Raw genomic sequence first — 3,751 nt, forward strand, 5'->3', positions numbered from 1 at the left:
ACTCTCTTCTTTTTTTTTTTTTTTTTTTTTTTAACAAAAGACTGGGGAGAGGGGTGGCAAGTCTAATCTATTCGAATCTTTACAGGCACTTTTCTTTTTACAAGTTGGAAACTTGAGGGATCCTTGAGGAAAGCCCAGGGCATGAATTTCAGTTCCGGAGTCCCCGACTCAGTGGCCCACGTCAGGGCTCCGTCAGTCCTTCGTGCCAAGGTCAGGCTCAACTCCAGCCTGCGGTGCCGCTCAGCCGCACTCCTCGAAGATGTCTGGGTAGTGCCGGAAGAGCACAGGCGGGTCCCGGTCACCTCGAACGGGGGCCCGAGGCACAGCCCGGATCCCAGGCCTCCGGCCCCGCCGCCCCCCGGAGCAGGAGCGGTGGATCCACTGGTGCGCTTCCACTGCGAACTTCCTCTTGAAGCGCATGCCACACTCGGGGCAGGGGAAGGGCCGCTCCCCCGAGTGCATGCGCCTGTGGCTGACCAGCAGCGAGGGGTAGGTGAAGCGGCGGCCGCAGTCCGTGCACACGTGGCGCCGCTGGCCGGCCTGAGCATCCACGCTGGGTATGGGTGCCGGGGGCTGTGCTCCTGTGGTCGGGTCCCAGGCAGCATTTTTGGGTGGCTGTGCCCGTGCCGGGGCCACGCTAATAGCTGGGTCAGGGTTGCGTTCCACCAGCACTTCAGGACTCTCCTTCACAGGAGCCTTTCTAGGCCCTTTGGCTCTTGGGACTTCCTCGGGTTCCTCTTCCTTCCTGTTTGGGACATCTCCTGGGAAACCGGAATTAAGTTACACTTACAAACACTTTTGCACAGACTGTCTCAGGTTATAGAATGCTTTTCACTTAAGGCAGTGAGGGAAGTTCTGTCCAGTGATTAACACACAGGCTTTAGAACAAGGTAAACAGGATTCAGATATCCTAAAAGTGACTTATCTGAGCCTTGGTTCCTTATGCATCAAATGGGAATAATAATGGCTTTTGACTTCACAGCCTTGCTGGTTTAGCTGAGTAGATGCATGTTAAGCACTTAGGAAGTGCTCAGGAAGCAGGGGCTTTTATTGATTGATTGATTGATTGATTGATTGATTGATTTTTGAGATGGAGTCTCACTCTGTCACCCAGGCTGGAGTGCAGTGGCATAATCTCAGCTCACTGCAACCTCCGCTTCCCAGGTTCAAGTGATTCTCCTGCCTCAGCCTCCCGAGTAGCTGGGATTACAGAAGCCCACCACCACGCCCGGCTAATTTTTGTATTTTTAGTAAAGACGGGGTTTCGCCATGTTGACCAAGCTGCACTTGAACTCCTGACCTCAGGTGAACTGCACTTGAACTCCCGCCTCAGCCTCCCAAAGTGCTGGGATTACAGGCATGAGCCACCGCACCCGGCCAAGCAGGGGCTATTATTAGTGTGGTTTCTCCATATTTTGTAAGGTAAGACTCTTACAGACGAGGAAACATTTGCTCAAGGTCACTGCACTGGGGGATGGGGGAAGGGAGAAAAGCCAAGTTGTCAATGACTGGGCATTTTTTCTTGTGCCACTTTGCTTCACTTGAGGAATGTGAAAGGCAGACCTAAAGGTACTTCCATTCTTGGGGAGTTTTAGTTATTCCTGAAAGAGGGAGAATGAGCTGGCTGGGCACAGTGGCTCACGCCTTTAATCCCAGCACTTTGGGAGGCCGAGGTGGGCAGGTCACATGAGATCAGGACCAACCTGGCCAACATGGTGAAACCCCGTCTCTACTAAAAATACAAAAATTAGCCGCGCGTGGTGGCTTGTGCTTGTAATTCCAGGTACTCGGGAGGCTGAGGTGGGAGAATCGTTTGCACCCAGGAGGCGGAGGTTGCCGTGAGCCGAGATCGCACCACTGCACTCCAGCCTGGGCTACAGAGTGAGACTCCCTCTCAAAAAAAAAAAAAAAAAAAAAAAAAGAGAGAGAGAGAGAAAATGAGAGAAACCTGGAAGCCCAAGCATGTTGGACTGGACTCCCAGTCCTCACAGGACCGCTGTCCTATGTTCTGAAAACTTTGTACCAGGTCTGCCTTCTTTACTCCTCTAGTACCCAACACAGTTGAATTTCTTTAGGGATGCTGGAAGTGGGGGCCTGAAAAGAAACTCTGCTAGACAGGAAGCCCTGGAAAACCAAGTCGGGGGACCCGGGACTATCCCTCACCTCTCCGAGCTCCTCCCAGTCTTTCCCTCTTCTCAGGATCCTGGGCGGCGGGGCTCCAAGCCTCACTCTCCTGTTCCATCCAAGAGATGAGGGCTGGTTTGGGGCCTGGGAATCCTGGGAGAGAACAGGGATCACAGCGTGGGCCTGAGAGGCCATCGTGGGAAGATGGCATTCCCCTCCAGGCTGAGGGCACCCCCTCGGAGCTTATACTCAACCTGGACGGGGCTGCAGTGCTGCTGCCTGAATGAAGTGGATGCGGGTGAAAACACTCCCGAGGGGGTACCTGAAGCCCTGGGAACGGGAGGTGGCTGCTGGTGTTGGTGCAAGAGTGCGGGATTAGGGCTCACAGTCCTCTCGGCCCTTCTACATCATCTCCCCTGTGAACCCGGTGAAGGAGGAGGGGGCTCGGACCCGGGGCTCTCACCGAGCGCGCCCAGGTGGCCGTAGGTCTCCCGCATCACGTCCCGGTACAGAGCCCTCTGCGCGGGCCGCAGACAGCCCCACTCCTCCGGGGAGAAGTACACGGCCACGTCCGCGAAGCTCACAGCCCCGGGCTTCCTGCAACCAGGCCGGGTCTCCCCGGGCCTCGGCGCCAGGAGCGGGGCTGGGGGCGGCGCCATGGGGCCTCGCAGCCCCGATCGGCGGCCGCCAGGTCCCTGGAGCCGCCGCCTCCCCGCTCCCGGCTTCAGCTGTCGTCCACAGGAAGGGCGGCCCCGCCCAGCCGTGGCGTCCGAACGCAGCCGAGGTAACCGAAGTAGCAGGGACTGGCTGCTAGGGATTCGAGGATTCTGATAGGGACAAATATAATTCCTCAGTGTTTATTCACTTCATGGCCGCTTGGACATAGACACCCGGGTTAAGGGACCCGGAAGGTGCCTTCAGAAAATATGGCGACCACCTAGCTTCAATTGTCACAGGCTGCTCTTAAGGGCGCCATTCTTTGACCATATCAAATATGGAGCCTTTCTGACTTCTCTGGCCTCATCGGCCCACTTGCCCTTAAAGCCGCTTCGGCTGCTTTTTCTAGTGGGAGAGGCGGGGTGTCTGGGAAGTAGAGGAGAGGCTTCTTGCCTTCAAGAAAGATGTACGGGACCGAAGCTTCACTTACCCCTCTGTACCCGCAATACGCAACGGCCGATGATTGGCGACGATCCCGGAAGAAGCTGCGCGGTGATTGGCCTGGGACTGGCGGGGCATGTGAAGGAACCCCGCGGTCCCGAAGCCTCTGTTGACAGACCGGAGTGCAGCGGGGACCTCGGCATCTGCGGTGCTCGGGATTGTGTCCCCTACGGTCTCTTACCGTGCCTCCCGATGGCGGGAGCTGGAATTTGGTCCCCAGACCCCTTGGGAAGACGCGCACACCCTGGCAAACCATGTGTACACCCGCGGTAGAAGCAGGTGCGTGTTTTACAGTAGCTTAGCTGCGGAGTCCACCCAGTCCCTGGCATCCGCAGCTCGGCTCTCTCAGGCTCTAGACGGAAGCTGCAGGCGAAGGAACGTGCTTGGTGAGGATGGAATCGGAATGGGGAAGTTTTAAATTAAATTGTAATTGTTGCTAACATACACGAATTTATTTTTTATTTGTTTT

At 56.1% G+C, this 3,751-nt stretch overlaps 1 protein-coding gene across 3 annotated transcripts; it reads right to left on the reverse strand.

Annotated features, from left to right (window-relative positions):
• Positions 1-3,425, reverse strand: ZNF688 (zinc finger protein 688). Of its 3 annotated transcripts, none has more exons than XM_054454229.2 (3): positions 3,272-3,425; positions 2,164-2,277; positions 1-761 (listed from the first exon to the last, which is right to left on the reverse strand). In XM_054454229.2, the coding sequence occupies exons 1-3, from the start codon at positions 3,423-3,425 to the stop codon at positions 241-243; spliced, it is 789 nt and encodes a 262-aa protein (XP_054310204.2). In that variant the 3' UTR covers positions 1-240. The 3 variants fall into 3 exon arrangements, with proteins under 3 accessions (XP_054310204.2, XP_054310202.2, XP_054310203.1); XM_054454227.2 differs by lacking the exon at positions 3,272-3,425 and adding an exon at positions 2,588-2,855; XM_054454228.2 differs by lacking the exons at positions 2,164-2,277; positions 3,272-3,425 and adding an exon at positions 2,588-2,841.
• Positions 3,426-3,751: the final 326 nt, after the last annotated feature.

This window comes from Pongo pygmaeus, chromosome 18 (genome assembly GCF_028885625.2).
Source record: "Pongo pygmaeus isolate AG05252 chromosome 18, NHGRI_mPonPyg2-v2.0_pri, whole genome shotgun sequence".
In the NCBI taxonomy this organism is placed as follows: domain Eukaryota; kingdom Metazoa; phylum Chordata; class Mammalia; order Primates; family Hominidae; genus Pongo; species Pongo pygmaeus.

What these genes read in the sequence shown, in the direction of transcription:
- ZNF688 (XM_054454227.2), bottom strand. Translation starts at nt 2,783, where the DNA reads ATGGCGCCGCCCCCAGCCCCGCTCCTGGCGCCGAGGCCCGGGGAGACC. An exon ending in CGGCCACCTGGGCGCGCTCG is followed by an intron (nt 2,278 to 2,587) that starts GTGAGAGCCCCG and finishes GTTCTCTCCCAG; the next exon opens with GATTCCCAGGCCCCAAACCA. An exon ending in ACTGGGAGGAGCTCGGAGAG is followed by an intron (nt 762 to 2,163) that starts GTGAGGGATAGT and finishes CCGGTTTCCCAG; the next exon opens with GAGATGTCCCAAACAGGAAG.